The sequence below is a fragment of the Rhinolophus ferrumequinum genome, chromosome 20, assembly GCF_004115265.2.
Source record: "Rhinolophus ferrumequinum isolate MPI-CBG mRhiFer1 chromosome 20, mRhiFer1_v1.p, whole genome shotgun sequence".
Taxonomy (NCBI): Eukaryota; Metazoa; Chordata; class Mammalia; order Chiroptera; family Rhinolophidae; genus Rhinolophus; species Rhinolophus ferrumequinum.
The window spans coordinates 52,000,237-52,027,913 of record NC_046303.1 but is presented as its reverse complement, the minus strand read 5'-3'; the positions used below and the strand labels follow the sequence as shown (position 1 = coordinate 52,027,913).

At 40.0% G+C, this 27,677-nt stretch overlaps 1 protein-coding gene across 1 annotated transcript in view; it reads right to left on the bottom strand.

Moving 5' to 3' along the window:
- The window catches only part of STARD3NL (STARD3 N-terminal like), a 54,203-nt gene that overhangs the window by 2,298 nt on the left and 24,228 nt on the right, over positions 1–27,677 (bottom strand). The window contains exons 2-7 of the mRNA XM_033088743.1: positions 20,691–20,973; positions 16,511–16,588; positions 13,776–13,853; positions 11,823–11,876; positions 11,592–11,709; positions 8,869–8,964 (exon numbers count right to left, since the gene is read on the bottom strand). Of these exons, the coding sequence (XP_032944634.1) occupies positions 8,869–8,964; positions 11,592–11,709; positions 11,823–11,876; positions 13,776–13,853; positions 16,511–16,588; positions 20,691–20,915 (649 nt within the window). The 5' untranslated portion in view covers positions 20,916–20,973. The remainder of the gene's footprint in view (positions 1–8,868; positions 8,965–11,591; positions 11,710–11,822; positions 11,877–13,775; positions 13,854–16,510; positions 16,589–20,690; positions 20,974–27,677) is intronic.

The following is a 27,677-nucleotide window of genomic DNA, read 5'->3' as shown; positions in this document are numbered from 1 at the left end:
CGCCATCGGGCGCCTCACACTATTCCTGCATTGGGCCCCGTCCTTCCACTCTGCAACTGTGTCCTCAGGATAGAGTCCCGAGGAAACAGGGCTTGTCCTCACTACGTAGACTTTTTCCCTCTAAGAAGTAGGGAAAAAACATCTAAATGTCTGAGAATAGAACACATGTTAAAAATTATTACTTTTCCAAGAAATATCTTGAATCCTCTTAAAATTATGTTTATATAGTTTATAACAACATGGAAAATGCATATGCATTAAAGTAAAAGCAAATATGTAATGAAAAAACTGTATATATTGTAAGATCATATTTGATAAAAATAAAAAACTAAATATGTGTGTGCAAATCAGAAAGACTAGAAGAAAACAAACAGCTCAATTACATGCATGTCTGGATTTCCAAAATTTCTACAATACACTTAAACTAACTTTATAACTTTGAAGACAGGACATAAATAATATAGGCAGTATGGCCACAATAATGTAAAGTATAAACACGGAACTAGAAGGCAACAAATTAAACTATCAACACTGATGTTGTTGAAGAGTTTAAAGAACAAGTAATCTTTTACTTTTGTTCCTGCCACATTTTTAAAAAAGTGTGCCTTACTCTCATAAGCAGGGACAAGAAAAAAAGGAGGAGTGGTGAGAAGACCAAGACAGCAGGTTTGCATGGAACCTATTCACACATAAAAGCAGCCTGCCTCACAGCTGCCTGACTTTTGCCAGATGATACACTTCAAAAACAGCATTTTTTCTTAGGAGAATGTCTACCTGGATTATAGCGAAAACCAAATCTGGTACAGGAGAATAAAAGACGAAGAATCTTTCAGAAAAGATTGTGCCCTACATCTTAACCTCATAAGTGTCACATAGTTAAGCTTGTGGTCAAATAAATACATAAAGGCTTCACTTTCCAGCCTGTTAAACTGCTGTCAATTACAGACATGGGCGTGGCTTAACTGCCTCCCACTTTGAAAGGAGGCTGAGGAAAACAGTCAGACCAAGAGTCCTGTTTCTCAGCTCACTTTCCACCTGTCAGGCTAACAGCATTTGAGCCGCAACGAGCTAACGTGTCTTGGAATATATGGGAGTCCTAAATAAAGATAAACTTTTAATTAAAATAACCTGTATGCTACATAATTGAAAAGTAAATGCTAGAAAGGCTTTTTGTAAGGAGGTTGATAAAAGTCAGGAGGTCGATAAGTCTCCTTGAGGCGCAACTGTAAAACTGGACTAGATGGACAAACTGACCATTTCAGCACTCGGAAATGACCAAAGGCAGGCAACAATCTGAGAAGTGTTTATGCTTCTAAAACTGCAGAATTCAGAGAACAACAGTGGTGTTCTTGCCTGGAGCTGGTCCAATTCCTCCACCTTCCAATACCCAGGTTGATTGGCGTGAAGGTTCTTCCAGGGTAGGACATGCCATGAGGACTGGCAGCAAAATTATGCAGCTGAAAGGAACTCACTTAATATGGGTGGGGAGTGATGCAAAGGGGAACCGACAAACTCAGTGATGTTTGACAGGAAGGACCAGAGGCTCTGCTGGTTTGAGGTTGTGGTCATGGCTACCCCAACCTGCTTGGCTGAAGCTGTGTGTGTGCCTGGCAGAGACACAAAAGAGCCAAAGATAATCAAACACTCCCGGTCAACCCTGAGGTTATAAGCATATGCACAGGAGATGTGAAAAGACTCAGCAGAAAGTAGAAGCTGGAGAAGACTCCAAACAGCCTGAGATTTTAATGTGCTGCCTACTATGAGATGTGATGAAAAATATGATGAACGTTAAAATTATAAAAAAAATTTATTACACTAAAAGACACATGCCATTAATCCCCCTCCAAATATTCCTCCTCGCTTCCAACACATTTATCCCATTGTTCTTGCCACTAACTGAAGCAGTTCTGGAAGTTCTCTTTTGTGAGTGTCTTTAGTTGCACTATCGTGGCTGCCTCGATGTCCTAAATCATTTTGACTCTGGAGAAGAGCCAGAAGTCGCATGGTGCCAGAGCCAGTTAATAAGATGGATGAGGACACACCGTAATGTTTTTATTTGACACAAATTGCTGTACCAGAAGTGATTTATGACACAGCATTTGTATGATGGAGGATGAAATAAAGACACTCAGGAAAGTGGACTTCCAGAACTGCTTCTGAAAGTGGCAAGCACGATGGGATGAGTGTGTTCAAAGGGAGGGGGAGGCTTTTGAGGGGGATTAATGGCAATATGTCTTTTACTATAATAATATTTTTTAAAAATTTAAACATCACACTGTATTTTTCGATCACACCTTGTACATAAACATATCCATTTGGCAGAAGATGGAAGTCTTAATCAAGGTGCTTGAATCTAATCTCTGACCCATCACTGGCTACCACTAAGCTATGTAGACACAGGGGTGACCCCTATGAAACTAGACTTAAAAATAAAAGAATTAAAAAAAAAAAACAACTGAGAAAAGATATCAGCAGTCACACACCACAAGGGACATAATTTCACAGACTTTGCGCAGACAATTTTTTACAGCCATAAACAGCAATAACAGCAACCTCTTGGGGGAAAAATCAGAATCTAGAGTTGCTACTATATTTTCAATAAAATATTTTTCAAAAAAAAAAATTACAAGACAGGAAACGAATCAGAAAAGTGTGACTATTTTCAGGAGAAAAAAACAAAACAAAATCAACAAATCAATACAAACTAACTTTGAGTGTGTCCAGATATTTTATTTACCAGACCATGATTTCAAAACAGCTACTGTAAATACTATATTTATATATACAAATTTATAAATATATATTCAAAGAACTATAGAAAACCATGTTTAAAGAATTAAAGGAAAGTGTGACAACAATAATCAACAAATAGAGATCCTCCAGGAGACAGAAATACAAAATTATCAGTTTTTTAAAAATCTGGATAGAAAAGTGTAATAACTGAAGTGAAATATTCACTAAAGGGAGTTAAGAGAATATTCAAGTTGGCAGAAGAGAATCTGTAAACTTGAAGAAGGAGCAATACAAGTTATCCAATCTGAATAACAGAGAGGAAAAGGAGGAGAAAAAAATTGAACAGAGCTCAGAGACCTATGAGAGAATATCAAGCATACAAACATACATGTAATGGGCCTCCCTGAATAAGAGAAAAAAAAATCAGGAAAAATGTTTGAAGAAATTATGGCCACAACTCCCCAAATTTGTTGAGAAATATTAATCTACACATCTAATAAGCTAAACAAATACTGACAAAAATATATACAGAGATCCATATGTAGACACATCATAGGCAACCTGCTGAAAAGCAAGGAATGCATGAAAACATAACATATCATAATTTATAAGGTGCTGCTAAAGCAATACTATAGGGAAATTTTATGGTTTTAAATGCTTATAACAGAAAAGAAAAATCAGTTCTGAAAAAGAAGAGCAAGCTAAACACAACTCAAGCAGAATAAATGAAATAATGAAAATTGGAATGGAAATAATTAAAATGGAAAACAGAAAATCAAGAAGAAAAAAATTCAGGAAAACAAAGTCAGTTTTTTTGAAAGAAAACACAAATTACCAAAATCAAGGAAAAAAGAACATTAGTTCCAATCCTACAGAAATTCAAAAGGATTAAGGGGACTATTATAAATGATTTATGTCAACAAATTAGATAATTTAAAAGAAACGGATGAATTCTTAGAGACAAATCACTAAAACGGACTCAAGAATCAATCAATCAATCAATCAATCAATCAATATGAACAGACATATATATAACAAGAAATTGAATTAGCAATTAAAAATCTTTCCCACAGTGGAAATTTCTGACCCAGGTGGATTCATCGGAAAATCTATCAAAATTTAAAGAAGGAATATTGATCCATCCCAAGAATTCACTCAGAAAATGGAAGAGTTGGATACACTTTCCAATGCATTTTATGAGGCAGGCTTTACCCTGATATCAAAACCAAAGATATAATAAAACTACAGAACAATAGGTACAAAAATGAAGGGCATAGGTACAAAAATCCTCAAGAAAATATTAGCAAATTCAATCCAGAAACATGTACAGTGGATTATACAAACTGACTAAGTGGGATTTATTCCAGATGTAAACAGTTGATTTAACATCCAAAAATCATTAATGTAACACACCATATTAATTGACTATAGGACAAAAACCACATCATAGTCTCAACAGGTGCAAAAAAATGCATTTGAAAAATCCAGTGTACATTCATGACAGAAACTTCCAACACACTAGGAATAAAATGGAACTTCCTGAACCTGAAAAAGGGCATCTGTGAAAACACAGATCTCATCATATTTAATGTTGAAAGACTGAATGCTTTTCCACAAAGACCAGGAACAAGACAAGGAGGTCTACTCTTGACACTTCTATTCAAAATTGTATTGGAGGTTCTAGACAGCGCAAGAAGAAAAAGAAAATAAAACTATGCAGAAGATTGAAAAGGAAAGAGTAAAACAGTTTTTATCCACAGATGACATGATCCTGTACATAAAAAACTCCATGGAATCCATACACACACACACACACACACACACACACAAAAAAAAAAAAAAAAAAAAAAAAACTACAACTAATAAACAGGTTTAGCAAGGTCTCAAAGATGCAAGTTCAATACACAAAATATCAACTGGATTTCTACGAACAATTAAAAGTGAAAGAAAGTCAAATTACTTTCAAAATAGGACCAAAAAGAATAAAATACTTAGGAATTAGTTTAACAAAGGAAGAACAAAACTTGCATGCTGAAAACTACAAACAGTGCAAAGAAAAATTTTAAAATATCTAAATAAATACAGAGAGAGTCCATGTTCATGTATTAGAAGATTCACCATTGTCATGATGGCAATTCTTCCAAATCAATCTATACTTTCAATGAAACAGGCCTTCGGGACAAAAGTTAACAATCCTAAAATTTACATGAAAATACAGAAGACCTACAATAAATAGCCAAAACAATTTTGAAAAAGGACAATGTTGGAAGACTACCCTGGTCGCCCTGCAGAAGCAGTGTGTACAGGGGTACACTTAAAATTGGATTTGGATGTTCAGACTGATAATGCTACACACAGAGAGTAAGAAAAGTTTTATTACTTATGAAAAGGGGTCTCTGGGGACAGTTGAGCTGGCCTTTCAAGCAAGGCCTTATGGTACCTGATTTTAAAGCTACGTAACCATAAAATCACAGTCATCAAGCCAGTGTAGTACTGGTGCAAAGCGAGCCTACAGGTCAATGGCATTCCAAATAGCAACTGGGGAGAACAGTTTGGCAATTGCTTAAAAAGTTAAGCAGAAATTCCCACAGTTAACCCAGTAAATCCTCCTAGTAATCTATCTAAAAAAAAACACCATATGTTTCCACAAAGACATATATGTGAAGGTTCACAGGAAGGTGACTCATAGCAGTAAAATACTGACAACAATCCAAATGTCTATCAACTGATGAAAACAAAATGCTGTATGTCCCCTTAATGGAATAGTATTCAGCCATATAAAGGAACAAACCACTGATACAAGCTACATCACTGACCCTCAAAAACATTATGCTAAATAAAAAAGGATTATGCTAAATAAAAGAAGCCAGATGTAAAAAAATTGCATATTGTATGATTACATTTATGTTTATTGTCCAAAAAGGGCAAATTTTCAGACAGAAAGCACATCAGTGGTTTACGTAGAACTGGAATTAGTAGTGCAAATAAAGGAAGTTTTTTTGATGATGAAATTGCTCTAAGATTGTATTGTGATGTTGGTTAAAAAACTATAAATTTACTAAACATCATGCAATGACACATTTACAATGGATGGATTTTATGGTGTACAAATTATCCCTCATGAAACATGCTTTCTTAAAAAATGATTATTACCTAATATCTTCAGCTGTGACTTCTCAAAATTTTCATGAAAAAGTCAGAAAACTGTGTTTCAAATCTATTGATATAAATAGGGTGACTATATATATCTGATGATCTAAACAAGAACACTTCTGAGAGATAAAAGGAGTTCTAATAATAATAATATTATGGGGCCACAAGAGAAAGCCGAGGCTGCCACAGGCAAACCAAAATGTATGGTTACTTTTAGTAAAACTAATTTTAATGCTTTCATCTAGATTTGTTTAGCACAGATTACATTATGCAACTGAGCTATTATTCTTCATTTTAAGTCCGTCTTTCAATGATTTAGGAACTAATGACCTTTTCCCAGCATCACAACTGGTTCATCTAAGCTGTCTAACCACATAGAACAACTTCACCACAATCATCTGAGAGACGACGGTGCTTCCCAGTTCTTCCCATTTAACACACAGGTAAGCAGATTGTGGCTAGACCAACAAACAAACCCGCAAACCACCTTTACGTCTTTTTAAACATACGTTTACTAAAATGTGCTAATCTTCCAAATCTCTGTGATAGAAAAATTCGTGCTATTCCTTTACATGGAAAAATGCTAACCTTTCAAATTTCAGCGCCTCCAATTTCTTTGTCTGCTTTTCATTCATTCCTTTAATAGTTATAAATCAACTATGTGCCAGGCACTGCCCTATGTGCTGAAGAAAGAAAGACAAGTCCTCTCTTATCGACCAGGGTCCCATCAGCACTGGATCAGGGCAACAGAATCTTACAACTTCTGCTGCTGAAAGACTATTTAATAGTTAGCCACTGGCCTAATGAGAAAACTTGGATTTGGAATCTTGTTTTCTAGGCACATTAATTCTAATAGTTTTTAATTTCAATTCTTTCCTACGCTGAGCATTCAGATAATGAAAATAATACAATACAGTATGACAAAGTAAGCCATCTTGACCCCTCCTTCCCTAGCCACAATTAATCTCTTTATCTTAACAAAGCATTTCCCCAGAGGAACATTGAAAGTAGCTTTTCTTGTTTAGCATAACCAATGAAATGGTAATACTTCCCACCACCCGCAGATGGCAGTAAATGTCACAGGCAGAAAGAGAAAGGACAGCTTGTGGAAGACTTCCTGAGTGGTTCTCCTCAGCATATTATCATCCTGCTGCTCTGAATTTCTAACCAAGATCAGTGTTGGGAAATTTTATTAGTGTTAGAAAAATAAAAGCTATGCAAAAGCATGAAGTATAGTCCAAACTTCCTTTTTGAAAAAGTAGTTCTATGACATAAAAGTCTCAATGAAATAATCCTTATACGGAGATAATGAAAAGTTTAATACTTATTCTAATAGTTTCTGCTGCCTGAGGAATAGCTTTTCTGCTAATTCATATCTTTATTTCACATGACAATGCTTTGTGTGTTACACTGCTTTTAGATCCAATACCAAAGTCCAGAATATCAAGTAAGTTACTTCAGAATGCCAAATTCCTTCACTTTCCTCAATACCTTATGTGTCACTGCTGTTCCTTTCATCTTCACATGGCTCTTTCTGCCTGGAATCTGTTTTACTATAGTGTTTGTGTGTGTGTGTGTGTGTGTGTGTGTGTGTGTGTGTGTTTCAAATATTTGCTGAGCATGATGCTGGTAACAAAATAATGCAGTCTCTAACTCCAGTTTACATCTCAGTGATAAAAGCAGGCCACGTCACCGCTAAAGATAGTGCAGCCAACACAGGATGACAGGGTTGTGGGAGAGGCTCCAAAGAACAGGTAAAGGACGCCCCACCTATGACAGCCGGGAGCCAAGGGGTGGGGAGAAGCCTTCTGACCCTGTGAGTGGAGACTAGCATTAACCAGGGGCAATGTTAAGGATAGAAGAAAACAAGATGCATGTGGCTTGAGGGTTTGGGTACGTAGCATTTTCAGAGACGCTAAGAACAGGGCACAAGAAGAGTAACAAAAGAAGAGGCTGGACAACCGGGTAAGGTGGTCACAGAGGTGCTTTGTGCCAGGCTAAGGATCCATGAGTTTCTTAATCTTTTACGCCTTTGAGGCTTTGAGGCAGGGGGGTAACGTGATCAAGTTCTCATTTTCATTAATATGAAAAGGCTGTATGTTTATTAGCTCTGAGTATGGACGCTGGCACTAGAGCCAGAGTTAAAACCCTAGCTTCACCTCGTATTCTCTGTGTGACGTGGGACAAGTTACCGCAGCCCTCGTGCCTCAATTTGCTCATCTCTAAAACAGGAATAATGAGCCGTTTCCATCAGAGACTGGTTCTGAGGAAGCCTGACAAGAACGCGATCGCTACTGTTAACATGGCACCCTGGGCTCTGGGTGGGAGAAGGCTACTGGCAGGGAGGCAGGAGGCTGCTGTAGAAAGTGAAGCAAGAAACGCTGACTTGCGGTTGGCGACGACATTAAGTGGTGCAGCCTGAGTGAGACGGAGGAGGCAGGAATACGGGGGGTCCAACAGGCCTGGCGAATGGGGGGACGTGGTCCATGAGAAAGGGGCTCGAGATGACATTAAGTGGTGCAACCTGGATGAGACAGAGGAGGCAGAAATACGGGGGGTCCAACAGGCCTGGCGAATGGGGGGACGTGGTCCATGAGAAAGGGGCTCTGGTTTCTGACTTGGCCGCTGGGTAGACAGGGCTGCCCTTCTCAGAAATGGGGGCTCCCGAAGGAATGTCAGTTTCAGGGATGCCAGGGAATAAGACAGCTTCAAGACCCTGGCCCTTGCCGGCCTGTCCTCTGAGATGCAGGTGACAAACCAGAGTGTCTGTGGTCTTCTATTACTTTTATTCTTACATCTCTGAGCCTCCCCGCTGATCGCACACCAAGACCACCTCTTAATTGTTCTCATGTCCAAAATGTCTCGTATGTTAAGTGTTTGCTAAATGCTTGGAGAAGTAGAGGAAGGGAAGAAACGGGGGGGGGGGGGGCAAGCCTAACTTTTGAATAATGGACAAAACACAAATGATAATCAACATTTTACCTGCTTCAGACTCAGGAGGAGAATAAAACTGACCATCAGAAAGACCAGCAGGTATAAGTGCCGCCCTCTCTGAAGCATTCTGAACTATCCGGAGTCCTGGAAGACAAGAAATCAGATGCTGACAATGGTACCAGTATTCCGGTAGCTTCTTGGCCAGAGTAACACAATAAAACGGTGTTAATGTTGCGTTTTAGAAACTTTAGCAAAAAGAAGTACTTTGGAAATCTTTCAACCAAAACAATGAATGTATTAATAAACTAGGAACCGGTACTCTACAGACAGATCCCAACTAGTTTCAAAAACTGCCTTATGTTACTCGTGAGATCCCTTAACTCAGTATTTAGCCCATCTTTCCCTGGAGAACACCTTCCTCCCTACAGCAATCAGCAACTTCAAAACCAAAGCAAAAGCAAAACAAAAAACCTGGGCAGCTCATACAAAGGGTCTTTAGTTGGCTTCTGACTGAGGAAATGCCGATGTAAAGCGTAATAAATAGATAGACTTTTATAAATACAGAGAGTACTTAGATGGTGAAGAAATATCTATTCAGTGAAAAGGTTTTTAGAAAAAAAGGGTATTAACAAAAAAAGAGAGAGAAGAGAAGGAAGCATGATGCGGAGAGTTAAGAACACTAACATCTGAGGAGAGGCCATCAACAATGAATTCTTTAGACTGAACCTGAGTTATCAATAAATAAAAGTGGGAGGAAGCACCAGGCCTGGTATAGCAGGTGCCTCGTATGTGGGTAAAAAATGCTACAGCCAGTGAAAAGAAACGCTGTTTTAAAGTTTTTCATTAATTGTGTGTTCTGCTTTATTAGTTACTTTGAATTTGGTTTACTCACAGAAGCATTCAAGCCAGAGTCAGATTAATAGTTGTCTGCTTTCAATAAAGTTCAATTTGATGTTCATATACAATTAAATAAATGACTTCCATTATTTGGCCATTCTCCACCATATATTTTCATTAAGAAAAAGAAGGCACAGAATAGAAGACAATCTTGGTTTGACTGTGTTTAAAACCTACTCTTGAATAATTGTTTTCCTATAGTTTTCTTTGTATAAATGAGATTTTCCAAAAGAAAACCATTGGCAAGGTTTTTTTCCCCTGTGCTATTCCTTGAAGTTACAATCATGTTTAACTTTTTTTTTAATTGAAGTTTATTGGGGTGACAATTGTTAGTAAAGTTACATGAGTTTCAGGTGTACAATTCTGTAACACATCATGTATATCCCATTGTGTGCTCACCACCCAGAGTCAGCTCTCCTTCCATCACCATATATTGGATCCCGTTTACCCTCATCTCCCACCACCCTCCCCACTTACCCTCCGCATGTTTAACTTTCTATAAGATACAAGGAGGTTTTGGATTTTTTTGTTTTTTCCCGTTAGGCAGGCACATTGAGCCAGATGACTGACAGAACATAAAATTGCATGTCTTGAAAGTGCCTGGGTGTCTGTGTTGAGCTTTGATGTCACCTCCAAGAGGGCAGCAGGGTGGGCGGGGGTGGTGCACTGGTGTCATGCAGGGTGTCATGCCAGGTCTCAGCTCCCTCCTGCTCCCCACATACGAATGCAGAATATGGTGAGGCCAAAAAGGAAGACCTGGGGAGCCATAGGGAGGGGAGTCATACCAGTATAGTGTCACTGGCGGCTGGGTTGGAGACACAGGAAGCAGGAACCACACGATCTGCAACCTGCCATCCACGTCTCTGCCAACCCACCTCACTTGCTAGCTGCAATCCACCACGCTAACTGCAGTCTGGTTGCCAGCCACCATTCGCTTGTTAGCCCCCCTTTTCTGCTAGCGTAGCCACGGCAGTTATATCAGTGGCCAATGGCTCACTGGTTACAGCTGATGGCCATCCAATCATAGTTGATGGTCATTTATTACCCGAGTGAGCACCTTTCCATGTGAGGGCAAGAGCCTGGAAACTGCACTGCTGGCTCTGTCCCCACAATGGGCTTCCCCTAAGGCCATCACGTGGAGAAGAATTCCAGCCCAATAATTATTCATAACGCTCAGTGAATTACTTGGCCTTCCGAGTCAGCATCCAGGGATAGTCAAAGCCTCACCCACGGGGCATTAAAACAGCTTTGGCAGTTTCATGGTTACACAAAGCTAGCTGTCAGTCAGCTGCTCCCAGGTGGATGGGGAAAGCCTGAGAGGGCTGAGCACTTCCGGGCTTGCTGGCTCCCTCCTCCTTGCCTCCTTCTTCATTAACCCCCAGCACTACTCTAGGCACCCCACTGTTCTAACCCAGCCCATTCAAAGCCACCCCTTGCTGCCTGGCGAGCCACGTGACACTTTGAAGAACTGCTGACTCAGTTCACCTAAAACTGTTTTACATTTGTCTGTCACTGATTAACAGAGTTCCTTTTAGATGCACAAAACGCTTAGCGTCCTGTGACTATTATTAATAGGGAGAAAGGGTCAACGTTTCTGAGGAGGAAGAGGTGTTGGCTCCTTCCGTTGTCTGCCTGCCTTTTTCATCAGTGTTCATGCTTCTTCTAGGGAAGCCTGGTCTAACAGCTGGGGAGCGCAGCCACATTCTGTCACTGTGCTTTCATCCCACCCTCGTCGGCGTGGCTGCTATTCTCACTACAGAATGGAGACGGCTGCTCTGCCTGGCTCCACCGGCTCACGGCAACATCCAGTCACATCTACAGCTCTTCCTTCCAGCTCGGCACCTAGCCAGCCTCTAACTCTGACAGCGACTTACTGTTTTCTTCCTCTGCCTCTTGAGGTAACACTTTGAAATCCAGGAACCACGTCTCAATCCAGGCGAGGATGAATGAAATGATGGGCAGCACGTAGCCAAAAGCCCCTTGAGAGAAAAGCTGGAAGAACAGATGTGAGCAGGAGAGGGAAATACAGTTACCGTGGCTCCCCCTGGAAAGCGAGGTTTCCTCTCCTTGTAGACAGAATTGTTCAGAAAAAGCGGTGGCCATACCTTTGAGAGGATCACTTTCGCTAGTAAAAAGGCACTGGTCACTGAAGTCGTCAACTGAAAGACAGTAATTCAGCACCACTCTAAGTAGACGTGTTCCGTGTGAAGGCACCTTCCTCCCACAAGACACCCATCGGGGCTGGAAGCACGTAATGCCGGGAAAGCACTGCCCAGCCTGATACTTCCCATATCACTCCATCTGTACCCCCAACCCCAGACTGGGGAGAAGTGGGCTTCTACGTGGCACACAATCCCTGACTGGCTGCTTGTGGTGTCTTTTCACCAGCGTTTTAGCACACTGCTGCTCTGGGAAAGCAAGTTTTGTCCACCTGATGGTGCAACATCCAAAGACATTATCACCACAGAAAGGTGGTGAAATACAGAGGCAGGGCTCCCCCTAGGGGTTGGGAAGCCCAGAGATAATCCCGCAGGACCTGGTCCTTGTACTCCCTCCTCCACCTAAGATGTGTAGTAAGTAATAGGAAACCCAACCAAAGTGAATGCCAGCAGTAGCCTTGACTGACAGAATGGAGGTCAGGGTACATCAAGTGTCATGCTCAGTAAGTATTAATAAAGTTGCAGAGTCAGTGTTTGTTAGCAAAACACAACCAACCAACACACACACACACACACCAGCCAGGGTGAGCCACCTGGGAGAGGAGGCATTTTATACTCTGATACTAATTAACTTTACAGGCTGACACTAAGTGCATTTTGGGTACCAGCTGACTTCTCCCTCTAGCTGCCTGGCTTCTCTCTACAAATGTTTTTAAAAGTAAAAATGAGAAACAATGAAATGAATGTGCTATATGTGACCTATCCCTTTGATCATTTACAATCAGGTACCAGAGACACTTCTTTAAGACTCTCACTGAGTGTCAACCACTTTTCTGAAACAAACATTGAGATAGACGGTCTGATAAACACCAGTGTACATTATGGAGACTGGAATAGAAAGTCCCAAATAGGGACTGTTGTAAAAAATTGGGAAGGGACAATCATCACAGCTATTTAGGATTGGCAAAAGCGTATTCAGGAAAGCGAGTCAAGCCTGACTAAATCTGTCAGCCTACATCCATGAAACGTGAGCTTGGGGCTCAACAGACGGCTGACAGCAGCCCTGTGATTCCGTGGATGCTCAGAAGAGATGGCCCAGGCAGAGAGAGCGCAGCACAACGACATCCCCAGCTGGACAAGCCCGCACAGGCCCACGCGCAGACCAGGGACTCATTCCAAAAGCAGGCCCGCAGGTTACCCCTGAGCAGTTCTCTCCAGCCTGAGGAAGATGCTCAGTGCCCCACGTACCTGCCTTATTAGAGCTCTCAAAATGTGAGTGTTCAGACCTCTGTGGAAATGGCAAAAACAATTCAGGTACCACTGCTTATAATTCTTCTTTCGGCCAATTAATAATTGTTGTGGGTGAATGACATGTGGCAAACAAAGCTCTATGCCAGAGGAAAGGAAACAGATGAGAACACAGGCCACTGCCTAAAGCCTAAAAACAAGGGAAGGAACGGGAGAGCTTGTCCCTTTAAGACTGGAGGGAGGGGATTAACACAGGGAGGGTGACAATTATCAGAGTAAGCAGAGCCAGTCAGGAAAAATCACCAAGCAGTTTCAACCAGCAGGAACTTCTCCAAATATCTTTGTGACAGAGGCACTGAGCTCATCTCTCTCTGCAAAAGGAGGCAGAGGGTGGGCAGCTGCTTGGCCAGTGATCCTGTGGGGACTCGAGATTATTCACCTGGCACTGTCCACACAGACAAAGCTAGTTACTCATCAGCACTGGGAAGAAGCACTGGAGTCCTAAACCCGCTGGAGCGGGGAGGAAGGGGGCTCAGGGAAAGCTCGGATCCAGCCCGGATGGAAACTGCCTCTTCCCCAGCTCAGCCCTGTCGTGAGCAGGCCCTGGTGACCAGCACTGGAGGAGAGGGACCTTTCATCACGTGTACTCACCGCTATTGCCCACCAGTGGCGCAGTCTGCATACAGCATATGCAAGTATCAACACTTTGAATCGAAAAACTGCCAAAAGCTATATAAGAAAAAAGACAAATTCTTAAAAACATATATAAAAGTAAAGTAATGTGGTTTTATGAAGAACCCACCAAAGTGTGTTCATGATTCTGGTTTAGCTAGACTGCCACAGACAGCATTAGTCTACAGACAGCATTTGAGATCCCTGCTCTGGAATTGATGTAATACCACCCAAATAAAGATTCAAATTAACTTTCTATTCTCAACGGAAGAACATGTAATTAAATGTTCATTTTTCCTTTCCATTTGAGTCCACATGTTTCTGATATACTTTAAAGATGGAGAAAAAGTTCTGAAAGTTGACTTTTCTAGTCCAGGTACAAATGCTGACTTTTGGAAGCTACCAGGTTCTTAGTAAAGTCCCCTGTCAATCTCTGGGAGCCTGTGGTATTGGCAGAGTTCCGCCTATGCCAGAAGCTACCATCTGATTACTGAGTATGACTCTGGGACTTCTGTGAAACCATTCTACATAATCCCCACCCCAACACCCACGTGACTCAACTACGATCAGTAATCCTACTATACACGTAAGATGGATACAAAAATTGTCCAAGGCCTCCTACTCCTTACTTGAGGAAGCCAGCCAGGATGTGAATCCAGGTAGCTGGACTCCAAAGACCAGGCTCTTAGCCACTATAACACAGCTGCCTTAGTAACTCTTATGGACTAAGGAATAAACAGAATAAAAATTTACTAATTTACTTTGGAAACACACTTATGCTGAGTTGGGAGAAGTCAGGTGACTCTTGAGGCTCAGGGTGGGAGTCTGCCCAGAGTTCCTCCTCACTATTCAAAACTGCCGAAAGGCTGACGGCTGACAACTTTTTTACTGTCATTGACTAGATAACCTCACTTAAGATCCTTTTGTGGGAATGAAATTTGCAGGTTATATTTGTTTTTAATTTGTTGCTTTCACTAAAAATGTGTTTTCCAACAATCTGCTAACCATGATTCCAACTGTCTCTCTGAGTTCTGGACTTGGCAAAAGTATAATTCTTTTTTACCCCTGTATCTTGAAGTCTCCCAGACCCCAAGGGTTCCTAGAGGCTTTGTCCATTCTTAGACCGTGACTGACAGACAGTCTTTCCAATCAGAGCTAATGGGCCCCGTCTATTTGCTCAGTACCACTGACACCCTAAGCCTGGAGTACAGAAAACCCATGTTATTCTCACAAGTGGATTAATCTTGCTTTCTGCCAATCCTGGCTTCAGCTATTTTAAGATAAACTCAGCAAGGGAAATAAGAGAAAAAGGACAAATCAATTTTGTTATTGATGTATCAATAGTTTCAGAAGAAAGAAATACCTAGAGATTTGGGGGGCAACAGGCTCTGCCCCCAACTTCAGTGACCTAGGGGAGGTGTAAACATAGAACCATGGAACTCATTTGTTCATTTGGAAAAATAAGGGGAGTAAATTCTATTAGTGGTTTTCCCAATATACTATAGCAACCAAACACTTTTTCAACACACTGTATAGCACCCTAACATACTGTACAGATAAAAATGGAACTATTTAGGTTGCAAGGGGGTGACTTCAAAGAACCCTGATCTCTGCTTATTGGGAATTGCACGTCTTTCCCCTTACCGACTTCTGCAGGCCCCTTCAGAAACAAAACAAGATTTTTAAGAGTACTTTGAAAACCACTAGAAAATATAATCATTAAAAATCTCAACCAAAAATGATGATGGTGGTGACAGTAATTGCAGGTGGTTTTCTGATCTTCTAGGATGTACCTGTCATTGGACTAAGTGTCTTCCAGCTATTATTATTTCATTTACTTTCCAGAATGATGACGACTTCATTCTACATATGAGGAAACTGGAATTTAGACCTAATCTATTCAAAGATATACAATTAGAAATAGTGCTGTGAATCAACCACGTTTTTATGACTTTAAGGGTCCTGCTTATCACCATTGTGCATACCATCTGTAAAGCCAGTGAAAATGTAGTTAAAACGAATTTGAGGGCATTCACTGTGAATTTTGATTGCTATGCTGTGTCTAACGCAATGTTAGAATCTGATTTACTTACACTATAAAATATAAAGAGATATCATGAAGATGTATCAAACCCAAAGTCTGCGCATCCCAGAAAGACACTACAAGCATTCATTTGAATAAAGCGAATGCTTCATCTACAGATTATTGCCTCAATGTAATTCTATAACTGACTAATTTTGCCCCAGATTACCAACATATAACTTTCCTCAAATTCTATTATGGAAAAATGAAACGGAAAATTATTAACAATAAATTCTAATCTATCTCAAGGCAGAAAAGGAATGGCATTTTCGTCATATTATTATATAAATGGGTGAATTTTCCTTTTAGTGACTAGGCTTCTATCTCAGCCATCTGAAAGAATAAACGCTCTTCTCCAAGAAAATCAGATTGGCACCTTCTGCTGCCCTCTTTTATCTCTCATTAATTCTCCTCCTTTATCCCCCCCCCGCCCCCCCAGAGATAACCAGGCAATTCTTCAGAAAGCGAGAGAGAAAGCACAAAATGGGCCAGTAACTAAGGGATAGAGGAGACACTGTTCAAGCGACGAAACAAACACAACTGCATAGACTTTGAGGTCTACTAAGAGGAAATTTGCCATTTGGTTAGTTTCATTATATCTAAAATGAAATATAAAACAGAAAATACTTACAAATATATCAAAATAAGAAGAGTAGAAGTCATACTGCACCACCTCCTTCTCTAATGTGTTCTCAATGCCTCCATTCACCTAAGAAGGAGAGTAAGAAGCAAAATCAAGAAGAGATTTACGTGTGAAACAAATACGAGAACATACAAGTTTTTGTATACTTTTCTGCCTATGTTCTTAGATCCTAGAAATGCTAAAATATAGACGAACCCTCATACTTCTAATAGAAAAATGCTGAATAGCATTTCCCACTTGGAATTTTAAGATCATTCATTCAACAAATATAAATGTATCATGGAAAATAGTTTGTAGTTTTGGCAAATAAGAAAACTGGTTTTTTTCCCTCTTCTAAGATAGTCTTCAAACTTTATCTTAGAAGAGGAAAATACTTAGCCCAAGCTTAAAATCCTTTAAATGTACTTTTAAAGAAGACAATTCATATTTATCCAGGGCTTCCCCGACTTTCTGCTTACTCTCCACTGTTTTAGGTCTTGGAAGTAGATTTGGCAGAACCTACTTTAAGACTGGATATGGGGTGTGAGAAATACAAAACAAACAAGCAAATCAATCAAGGACAAGACTTCATTTTGGGCCTGAGTATCTGGGTATGGTTTAGTGATAAAGAGGAAAGGGGGAAGCAGGGGTGTATGTGTCGCGGAGAGAGCGCGTTAGCTAGACATCTAACTGCACACGGCAGGCAGGTCACGATGTAGAACGCGAGAACTAACTTCTGGAAGACATCAAAACCATGTTTTCCAGTCTGCTCAGAACCTGCAAGAGCTTACTTACTATGGCAGTAAGTCCAACACCTCTAGATGGCTTTTAAGAATTTTAATGCTCTAGAATCAGCTTACCTATGCAATTTCATTTCCTATAGGCACCTTCTTTTTAGCTACGCTAGTATTTTCTCTGCCTCTGTCTCTGTCCTCTCCAAAGTACACGTAAGCATGCACTCCTCCTCAGTGCTTCTGCTCACCTTGATCTCTAAACCTTTCCCCTATTGCTCCCTAGTCCAATCCCAGATCATCCTTCTATCCCAAATTCCACCTGTCCTTCCATACCCCATTCACAGTCCGTCTTCTCCACTTACTCCTCAGAGAATTCCAACCCACTGACCTCCTCCTAATCTGAATTTCTGTTATCATTGGTTATCACAGTTTAACTATAGAACATAATGAGAGTGAGACAATAAAATCAGAATCAGAAGGAAAATAACTACCTGAAACATAAATGTAACAATAGTGAAAGAACAATAACCAACATTTTCTCTCTCTTCCAAGGTAAAATTTATTTCAGTTAATAAATTACACAACCTATCACTGTGAAGAGCTTTGTCATTGCCAAGAGGCTCCTGTATATATATATCTTTTCATTTGATCTTCACAAGAATTCAGAAGGAAAGCAGGACAGGTATTAGTTCTGCTAACTGACTAAGAAACCCAGGCCCAGAAAAATGTAAATGGCTTGCATAAGCTGCAGAGCTGGTCAGAGCTCTAGGTCAGATGAGAAACATTCTGACACTTTCTAGTAAACCAGTCAGAAAATAATACACCAGGCAATAAGCATTGATAAAGACCTTTTTTTAAAACCATAATCTCAAAGTGTCAACAGCTAAAACAGGAAACAATTTCCTTTCACTGTCTCCTTGATCCCTGTCCATTTTAGCCTAAAGAACCTGGGTGGAAAAGAGTTGGAGAGGAATAGAGTCTCAGGGATCTCTAGCCACGCTGAATTCCAGATCAATGCAGGAAATCAAGTCTACTCAAGGGTGTACCAGGAAGCCCTAGACAGAATCAGAGCCATCCCTTCAGCAGGACCCAAAGAAGTCAGCTACCCTAAGGTCTTCTAGAAGGAAAATGAACCATGGTGGCACTTGGCGTCTCTAGGCTCGCCGGTCCCTACACTCCAGGCTGGGCTGGTGCCAGTCAGCTCCCTGGAGCAAGGAGGAAAAGTGGCTAAGTCGGAACGTATCTCATAGTTTTTTGTAGAGCTTGTGACACCACCTGAATCAGAAGCCTATATTCTGGCAGTTAGTAAATGTATAGACATGTAAAAAAAAGTGGATTTGAGTGATTAGAGATTTACAGAGACAGACAGCAAAACAGTGTGTAGTGAAAAACTCAGGTCAGGATTGACAATTCAAAACTAATAGAACTAGAAACTGAGTATTTACAAAATACACCTTGCTAAAGAAGTCACGATGCACTATCTCAAAGATCATATGCTGTGTGTCATCTTTTAATTTTATAATTGGGAAACTGTCAGTCAGTGGAAAATCAGGATAAAAACACATTTCTTAATTGCTAGGCCTGGTGATTTTTCATCTGTACCACGTCCCACAGGTGTAAGTAGGTCCCTTCTGATGAACAAGAACAGAGGACAGTGCACTTCACCTCCAGTTCAACTTTCTTGAAGGTAATAAAAAAGGAGAGGACTGAGAAGTGTGGTCTCGTGAACCCCACCACAGCTCCACCCCATGGTTTCCCTCACTTAAAAACATGTAGTGATATGAGTGGCAAATCAAAAAATTTCTTGATTTTATCTGTCACTAAAATAATTTTTAAATGTGCTCCCTTAAAACTGCTGCTCTGCTTTCCTGTTAAAAGATGAATTTCTTTATCATCTGTCAATACACAGCTGTTAGTTCTGAAAATGTATTGGTCCTTTAAACTATACATTAATTTAAATATTTTCTTTAATGTGTCCATGTGGATAATAAATAGTAAAAAGACACGCTCTAAATTATTGTGTCATATCACTGGCTTGTTCGGTTTTAAACAAAAGTAAGTGCTACATTAACAGAAGGGAAATCTGTAAACAGAAACCTAGCCGTAGATGCATGTGGCAGATTACTGCAGTTCTGGGACAGTCTGATTTTCTGATGTAAATACCTACTTTCATAAAGAGTTTTGTTCCTCTATTAGGATTCACGATGAAATTAAAGGAGTCCGATGACCCTAATTACTAAGAGTCTAAAATGAAAATTGCTGTTCGACTCAGAATATTAGAGTTTAGATTAACATGTTGACTCTATAAAAAGGCAAAATTAAAAATAATTTCCAAACAGAAATCTCAGCATCTTTTCACATTTTTTCTGTTTTAATAAATTTCTTATAAAGCACCTAGCACTGCCTAGCAAAGAGCAACCTCTTAATAATAAACAACAGCTAATAACTATTACTATGTAGGCCTTAGTAAATATTTCTTGGAAATAAATGAACTGTTGAAAATGAAGGTAGCAGACAACTTTTGCCTGGGAGGAAAGCATTCTGGAAGGGTTTACCTATTTGTTGGTAAAGGATGTAAATAGTCAGAACCAAGATTTTGGGAGAAAACAGATATATTGGGTTAAATAAAATATATTATTAAAATACATTTTACTTGTTTACTTTTACTTTTATTAAAGAAATGTAGCAACTAGAAAACTTAAAATTACATATGAGGTTTGCATTATATTTTTATTGGACTGTACTGGTCTAGACAACTGTTTGGCCATCATCACTGCATAACCCTGACAAAATATTATAGACAGAGCTCCAAATGCCTCAGACATTTTTTGATAAAATATGAATAAACTCTTTGCAAAAAAAGTAAAGAATACATGCAGAATCTTAAATATGGCCATCAGAAAAGTAGACACGACATCTGAAACATATTCCAGGAACATGCTCCATCTTTTAGAGCAAGGGTCAGCAGTCATTTTCTGAAAAGGGCCAGGGAATAAATATTTCTGCCTTTGTGGGCCAGCAGACTGTCAGAACTACTCAACTCCTTGGCATAAAAGCCAGCCACAGGTAATATCTAAACAGATGGGCAGGGCTGTATTCCAATAAAACTTTATTTATAAAAACAGGCCAGCTGAATTTGGCCCCAGGCTGTAGTTTGCCAACTCCTGTTATAGAGTAAAATACCATGAATTCACATTTCAAAATTCCAAAGTGAATTTTAAATTAATCAGGTTTGTTTTAAAAAATAACAGTAAAGAACAAGAGATGTCCAAATTAGCTGGAGACCAATGTTGCCTCATTTGGACAAAAAATAAAATTCACTAAATGAGTCAGAAATGATAGATAGATGAAAGAAATAAAGAGACAGAGAGAGACACAGAGACAGAGACAGAAAGGGAAAATTATATTTTGTCTCTGGAAACAATTCTTATAAAGTCATGGGCAAAAACACTTACATTTAACTCTATTATCCACAGTAATGTTACAAATAAGAGGTCAAAGGTGACAAACAAACAGAAAGTCCTCCTGACATCAGATATGCCTTTCTTTTCCCTTCCTTCATAGGACTCAATCCTGGCCATGAGGTGTGTAGGGTTGATGGAATGGACGTCACGCAAAGAAGCATGAGAGCTCTGGCTCCCTGTAAGGGCGTTCTCCATGTCTTCTGGCAGGGGGTTCATCCTGGAGAGGGGTTAAAGGAGCCTTTCTCCAACTTCACCATGCCTAGACAGGAGAGATCTTTGGGGAATAAAAGAGACACCATGTTAAATCAGAGCTCACCTAACACCACAGTGCTACCCCCACCACCGCTGCAGCTGTTTCTCTGAGCATCAGTATCTTAACTGAAATCATTTATGTCTTGATGGAGCCATAAGGAGAAAGTGAAATGAGAATAAATTCTTGATGTTATCAATCAATACTCCAAAATAGCTATTATGGAAAAGAATGGCAGTAAAGAAGAATACAAACTTGCAGTAGTAAAGGACAAAGACGGACGTTTACCACAACAGAAAGGTGTGCCTGGAACCTGGAACAAGCCTCTTGGTGAACCAGCCATGCCAGTTCTCTTGCTGTGCCAGGGGGAAAACCTCTAAATTCTGTAAGTGTCATTACATGGACTAGGAAAACATATACTGAATACCTTCCCAGAGAGTGTGTAACTAGAACATGTAAACTAGCTATAAAAAATGTGTTTCCTAAAGAATTGCTTTCACCAAAGGAGTCTAATAAACCAAATTTTGCATTTCTCCATCACCACTTAATGAATAAGCATGTTTCCGGGCCTCTTCTTAGAAAATAAGTATGCACACTGCAAAAAGTTCGGCAACCCCCAAATGCCGCACTATAATTACAGCAGTTACAGTCCTGCATGGAGATGCAGGCCCTCCTCCTCAAGGCCAGAATGTGCTTCTAAAGAAGAAAGATTGAGTGATCTAAATGAACTGAAATCCTCGCGGGTGAAGCAGTTATCAAATAGAGTATGGGAGATGGTATTTTTGTTTGCCACATATTCCAGTTTCCCTCCCTGTAGTGCCTCTCCCTCTGGGAGGATTATATTAATATATTTCCCTGACTCGACTGAACTCATGTGCCTTTCTTTGACCACCATAATGTGGGCAGAGTTTGTGTGTCACTTGCGTCCACATCTTAAGAACCAGAGTGCATGGTTCATGCTCTCTTTTCTTTCTACCATAATGACTGGCAATGTCCAGATAAAGAAGATTTTCAAGGTGGGTAAAATAAACTTTCTAAATATTACTGGAATTTCCCGAAGTAATAGGATTCCACTTGGTCCTATTCACAGTCCAGAACTCTTGTCTCTTTATACTTGGTCCTCATTTCTCTCCCTTCCCACACTCAGGAACAGAAGTCCTTTCCACCTTTTCATACAATGTGGTGATAAAATGACATGACGCTTTGAAAGCAATTTAGTTATATGAACTAAGATAATTTAAAATATTCATACTTCTTGATCTAGTAACCCTGCATAGGGAAATCTAAAGGAAAGTAATGCAGACCTTCAAGGCAAAATTTGATTTATGTCTTAGTGGCCAGGTTAGTGATGACCTTTGAGCAAGAGGAAGAATGACTACAGGAACAAGCTTGGTCAAGGTCTATTTCTTGGACTGATAAGTGCTAACATGGCTGTGCTCACTTAGTAAAAATTTATTGACGTAGGCAGTAGTTTCAGTGGTGTGCTCACTTGTGAAAAACTCAAATGCTGTACACTTATGTACATGTACACATACATGAATTGTGTATGTGTTATCTTTCAATAAAAATATTTATTTAAAAAGACTATTATAATATATCTATAATAATCTCAATTAAAAAACAGCCTAAATATCTAACAATAGGATAATAATTAGATAAATCATGGTATAGTCATAGCACAATCATTAAAATACTTATAAACCATTTATAATAACTTGGAAAATGCTTATTATAGTGGTAACTAGATTAAAATCTGGATACTAAATGGAATACACAGATGAGGTATTGTATATTCATATGGTGAACATATGAATCAAAACATATGGTAAACGTTTAAATTAAAAAAAAATGTATTATAGTAAAAGACACATCGCCGTTAATCCCCCTCAAAATACTCCCCCTCACTTCCAACACACTTATCCCATCGTTCTTGCCACTTTCTAAGGCGGTTCTGGAAGTCCTCTTTCGTGAGTGTCCTTAGTTGCACTGTTGTGGCTGCCTCGATGTCCTGAATCATTTTGACTTTGGGGAAGAGCCAGCGGTCGCACGGTGCCAGATCCAGTGAATAAGATGGATGAGGACACACTGTAAATGTTTTTATTTGACACAAATTGCTGTTCCAGAAATGATGTGTGACACGGAGCCTTTCTGTTGTGATCAAAAAATATGGTGAATGCTGCTGCCAAGTGCCATCCAACAGAAAGGCAGGGATCCTCAATACAGGAAGCGGTATGTCAAACCTTAGTAACAGTGTGTGACAAGTTTCAATTTGTTTGGTGCAGTCAGTCGGGTGAGAGCTATGAGACAAGGTGTGTTTTAAAGTGTGCCCTAAATTATCCTCCATCATGACAATGCTCTGTGTCACACATTGCTCATCCACCTTATTCCCGGATCTGGCACCAGGCGGCTTCTGGCTCTTCCCCAAAGTCAAAGTGATTCAGGACATCGAGGCCGCCATGACATTGCAACTAAAGACACTCATGAAAGAAGACTTCCAGAAATGATTCAGAAAGTGGCAAGAATGGTGGGATAAGTGTGTTCAAAGTGAGCGGAGTATTGTGAGGGGGATTAACGGCAATGTGTCTTTTACTGTAAAAAATATTTTTATTTAAACATTCACCATTTTGTTTGATAATACCTCATAGACATAGTATGTTCACAACTCTGTAAAATATCAAAAACCAAATTTTTAAAAGAATGTATCTATGAAATATATCAGATATTAACACTGATTATCTCTGACTGACGAGATTTATATTTTCTCCCCTTTTTACTTTTACCATATTTTTCTAGTTTGTTATTTTGCACATATTACATTTACAACAGGAGGGACTAAAATTCAAATGCACTTTTATTAGCATCCTGGACACATGTCCCAGGATTTTATGATGCTCTTTCCACCATTTTCAACCCATCTGGGCAACAGTAGATAACAGCATCTCGGTCACTCAATTTGCCTCCTCAGAGTTAGAAAGTCAGCAAAGTATTTTGAAAAGCTCAACAGTAGTCTACGTCAGTGTCTCGTAAAAGAAAATATGAAGTTCCAAAAATTGAAATTATTTTTACACAATTTCTGTCTCGAGATCAATACTGTCCTAATAGAAGGAATACTAATGGCATATTCCCCAGAACAGTTGCTCTAAAAACAAAGCCTACAAAATACTAGGCTTATCTGACACTTTTAAGAGTTAATTCTGGAACAATAAGTAAAAATAAATGTGAACAATGTATTTTCTGTGATGAAATACACATTTCAGAGTGCAAAAATATAGCTGAGACACTCTCGAAAACTGAATGTGGATGAATACAGACATATTTCTGCAAAAACACATGCTACATTAAGAAAAAGAAATTCAGATAATTTTTAAGTCAGTTTAATAATCTATTAGCAACTATATTTAAAAATTAACTGAAATACTTAAATCCACTAAACTGTACAGAAAATCACAATTCAAACTGAGGACTGTTTTAGGAAGAAAATCCATCTCAAGATAATCAGATCATTTTCTTAGTCTCACTCATTCCTTTTTCCCTGAGCCCACTTCTCATGAATAAAAAAGGACAAGAAAACAAAACACCAACCCTAGGAATCTGATAGCCATTTCAAACTAAAAATTGACATCACGTGATGGTATATACCTGCCTTGCGAAATGAGAATCATTGTATCATTTTTCACACGCTTACATATAACCGTTAATTAGCTAGAATTCATAGATACTTGCATAGCTTCAATAATAAAGTTACCCAAAGCACAAATTGCTCTGGGCAGCTCGACTCTTATCAGATTGATGTCTCTGGGACAGAGGGAAATCCTAAGAGGGACAGAAAGCTTCCTTTTAATGTGTGACGAGAAGGATACTTCCTAAAACCCCTTTCTACTCTACAATTATAGGTCTTCATCCTGACCATGTCTTTCAGAAAGATTCAGTGCAAGGGTCAGTTCCTTCAGGAAGACTTCCCTGAACCGCTCCCCACAGTCCAATCCACAGGCAGGATCAAGTGCACCTCCTCCAAGCTCCCTTAGGACTGGATATGCCACTTAGGGTACTGCTTTCCATCTGTGCTTGATTATCCACTTGCCTGTCTCTCCTGCTAGCTGGTGTGCTCCTTGAAGGCCCTGACTTTTTATTTACATACACTTATGCCCCCAGGAACTACCACTGTACCAGGCACACAGCAGGAACAAAACAAATGCTGGCTGAATAAATTCTATCTACCAGATGTAATACAGAGACTAGCACAGAGCAGGATCTCAAAATTCTCTACTGAATTGAGGAGACCACAACTGTTTGTTTCTGAGGAAGAGCTTGGCTATCTTCCCAGATATAATTTCAGAAGTATCAAATATTCAGTTCTTGGTACTGAGATCCTCTCTGGGGTTGCTTTAAGGAAAGTTATGCCTATCTAAAGGTGTGAAGTACTGATGAGCTGTACACAGAGGAACCTAAATCTATAATTCAAGATGTGTTCCAACCTTGGGGAAGCATGGGGGATGAGAATTAGGGTTGAGAATTATAAAGAAAAACATCCCCTTATCTTTTTCTCGGGTTTGTGTGAGAAGAGAATCCTCTTTTGTTGTTTTGGTTTTTGAAAACAAGGTTTATATGGCTATTGTTTTATCTACATGGCTAATTATTCTCCATTGTATTATAATATTAAGAAACTATTTCTAAAACGATGCTGCACTAGCAAACTATCCCCAAACTCAATGGCTTAAAACAATCTCCATTCTCAAGTTCACAGGTCTGCAGGCTGCCTGAAGTTCAGCTGATCTAGTCTGGGCTCAGCTGGGCAACTCTGCCTCAGGCTGTGGGCAGTAGAACTTGGCTTCAAACTGTCTTCAGTGGGCCTAGGTCTTCTCCCTAAGTCTGTCTTCCTCCTTGGCTCAGGACTACCTGAGGCATGTTGTTTTTATGGTAATTGGCAAGAGCACATTAGAATAGCTAGACCAGGTAAACACATTTAAAATCTCTGTGCACATCATATCTGTTCACATTCTGTTGGCCAAAGTATGTCTCAAGGCCAAGCCCAAAGGCAGTAGAGCTGGGATGCATACTCCACCCAAAGAGGAAGAGTAGGTAATGAATATTTGCTGATTAACATTCCGATCTAGCACAGCTATCAGTGTTCTGAACCAAGGGTTGACAACTATACCCTGCAGGTGAAACACGACCTGCTGCCTGTTTTGAATATTGAGTCTTATTAGAACACCCCCCACCCACTGCTACTGTCTATGGATGCTTCCACATAGACGGCAGAGGTGGACTGCTGTAATGGAGACCATACAGTTCGCAAAGCCTACAATATTTATTTTACTATCTGCATCTTTCTAGAGGGACTACTGCTTTCATTAGCTTCTCAAAGGGGACCTGGGTGAGACGGAGAGTTATTCAGATCAGCAAAAACAGGCTAATTGACAAATATCAATTTTTCCAATGTATGCTCTTAATCTGTGATTAGCAACAACTTGTGATTCATTCTTATTTTTTCCACAGGTTGCTCTGGTGACATGCCACAGCTTAGTCAGAGGTGGTCTAACCTTATAGTGGCTTACCCGAAGGCCACTTCAGCAGGACTTACAGTACGAACACGCTGCTCTTCACCTCATTCTCGTTCCTAATTCCACACTACTACAACTGGAGACAACTTCTACCCCATCTATACTGCTAACTTTCTAAATGATGATATCCTTCCCAAGTGGGGGAAAAAACCAAAACCAAAACAAACAAACAAAAACCCTGAAATCCTTTCTGCTTCCTAGAGAATTGCTTACATCTTTGGGATTCTTCTACTATATTGTCCCCCATCCTGGGTGCAAAACTGGGCCAAAACTTTAGCTCCATCTGCTTCAGTACAGAACTGCTCCTCCTACCCAGATGGGAAAGAGAGCTGCTTTGGAGCAGTAAACACCACTGCTAGCGTTGTACAGAAGCCCTCCAGTTTCTTGTTTCCTTCCTAGGAGGAGTAGAGCATGCCTGTGGGCACCTCCTAGTGGCACCCAAGTCTCTCAGCCCAACCACCCAGCCTTCTGCTCTGCACCACGGCTGGCAACAGCGAGGACACTACGTTCTCCTCCAAGAGAGTGTCAGAATAACAGACCCTAAAAATATTTAATTCTGAAAGAGCTCAGTCATCATTTTATCCAAAGGCCTAGGGAGCAGATTTGGCTTCCAGACATGTTTTGCTTGGTGTTATACAATGTTTCTAAAGATTCTGAAGTAACTGCTAACATTTCAAATAACTTTTCATATAAAAATCCAGATTTCTAGCTTCTCTTGGAAAGTGAACAGAGACAGAGTCACCAGGCCTTCATTCCCTTCCCGTGAAGCAGAAGCCAAGCAGCTGCTGACCTCTGTAGGTGGGGTTCGCACTGGCCTCAGCCTTTACCCTGCCTGCAGGCAGTGGGCTCTGCCGCTCCCATCTATTCCCACTTCCTTGTTTTACAGGCAAAGAGATGTAGCAACACCTGAAGATTGTGTCTTATCGTGTTGTTTCAAAGCTTTCTTCATCGTTGTTATCAAAGTTATTCTTACCTATAAAATAAATGTTTGGTTAAGGATAAAAAAAAAAAAGGAAGCTGAGGCCTATGCTGTTTATAGGGACACCGCCATCTAACAGATATTTCAAGATATACATAGGATTAAAACGTGGGTCTTCCACTTCTTTCCTCTCCATCACCCGGCCTCACCCCAGACTCCTAGCAGGAAATCAGTTATTTCAAAGTAAA